The 1,045-nt window shown below is 72.8% G+C and overlaps 1 protein-coding gene across 1 annotated transcript in view; it reads right to left on the reverse strand.

Annotated features, from left to right (window-relative positions):
* ITPR1 (inositol 1,4,5-trisphosphate receptor, type 1) overlaps positions 1 to 1,045 on the reverse strand; it is an 83,864-nt gene that overhangs the window by 11,354 nt on the left and 71,465 nt on the right. Inside the window, exons 22-24 of the mRNA XM_012732094.1 lie at positions 791 to 1,019; positions 594 to 704; positions 39 to 134 (exon numbers count right to left, since the gene is read on the reverse strand). Coding sequence (XP_012587548.1) covers positions 39 to 134; positions 594 to 704; positions 791 to 1,019 — 436 coding nt within the window. The remainder of the gene's footprint in view (positions 1 to 38; positions 135 to 593; positions 705 to 790; positions 1,020 to 1,045) is intronic.

The raw sequence follows: 1,045 nt of genomic DNA on the forward strand, positions 1-1,045 counted from the left end.
GGGCGCGGGCGCCCTGGCGCGGGCGCGGCCGCACTCACCAGCTCCTTGGGCCGCATGTTGTACAGCACCCGCTCGGCGTTCTCGCTGTCGTGCCTGCTCTCCATGATGGCCAGCAGCAGCTTGGAGGCGTTGTTCTGGGGGAGGGGCACGCGGTGGGCCGCCGGGCCCATGCCCGCGGAGGGCGCCCCCGGGAGCGACAGACCGGGCGCGTGGGAGGCCGCGCCCAGCGGAGCGCCTGGACCCTCCCTCTGGACCCGCCCTCCGGTGCCCGTCAGCTGCTCGCCCTGACCGCCCTCGGCCTGACGTGGGCGCCGGGACCGGAAGGGGCGGGTCGGAGGTCAGGGAGCCCCCCTGTTTTAAACAACACGCGGCGCCTGCCTTCTGCTGAGCAGCAGGGCGGACGACAGGGCCCCCGGAAAGGACGAACAGGAGCGGGGTGCAGAGCAGGCGCGGTCAGCTGGTCTCGGCCAGCCTCGCCCTCAAGGGGACGGAGTCGGAGGCCCACGGGGGCCCCAGACCTGGGGCTCGGCAGGGCGTGCCAGCCGGAACGCGGGAGCCGGGCGGGGGCCGGGCGGGGCGCCCCGCCGCCTTGCCTTCAGCTCCAGCACGAGGTCCATCCTCTTCCTGCCCAGCGGGTTGATGTCGTTGAGGATCAGGGCCGTGATGATGTCGATGCCGTTGGACTCGTGGGTGGCGATGCAGTTCTGGGCACAGACGGCGCGTGAGGCCGGCCGGCGCCCGGGAGACGCCGCGGCCCGCCACGCTCCGCCGGCCCGGCCTGCGCCAGCACCTGGTTCTCGTGGCAGGGCCCCTGGCAGTACTCGGTGAGGCTCTCCAGCGTCTGGTTGATGAGCGCCACGTTCCTCTCGTTGATGTACAGGCCCAGCAGCCCCAGGCCGCCGGTGGTGCTGCCGCAGATGCAGTCCAGGAACTGCAGCGTCTCGCACACCAGGTTGTAGTTGGTCTTGTTGTTCTGGCAGCGCAGGAAGTTCTGGGCCGGGGCCGGGCGCACGTCAGCCCTGCTGCCCCGCAAGGCGGCGCCCGC

This window comes from Condylura cristata, unplaced genomic scaffold (genome assembly GCF_000260355.1).
Source record: "Condylura cristata isolate star-nosed mole 26May11 unplaced genomic scaffold, ConCri1.0 scaffold00033, whole genome shotgun sequence".
NCBI classification, from domain to species: Eukaryota; Metazoa; Chordata; class Mammalia; order Eulipotyphla; family Talpidae; genus Condylura; species Condylura cristata.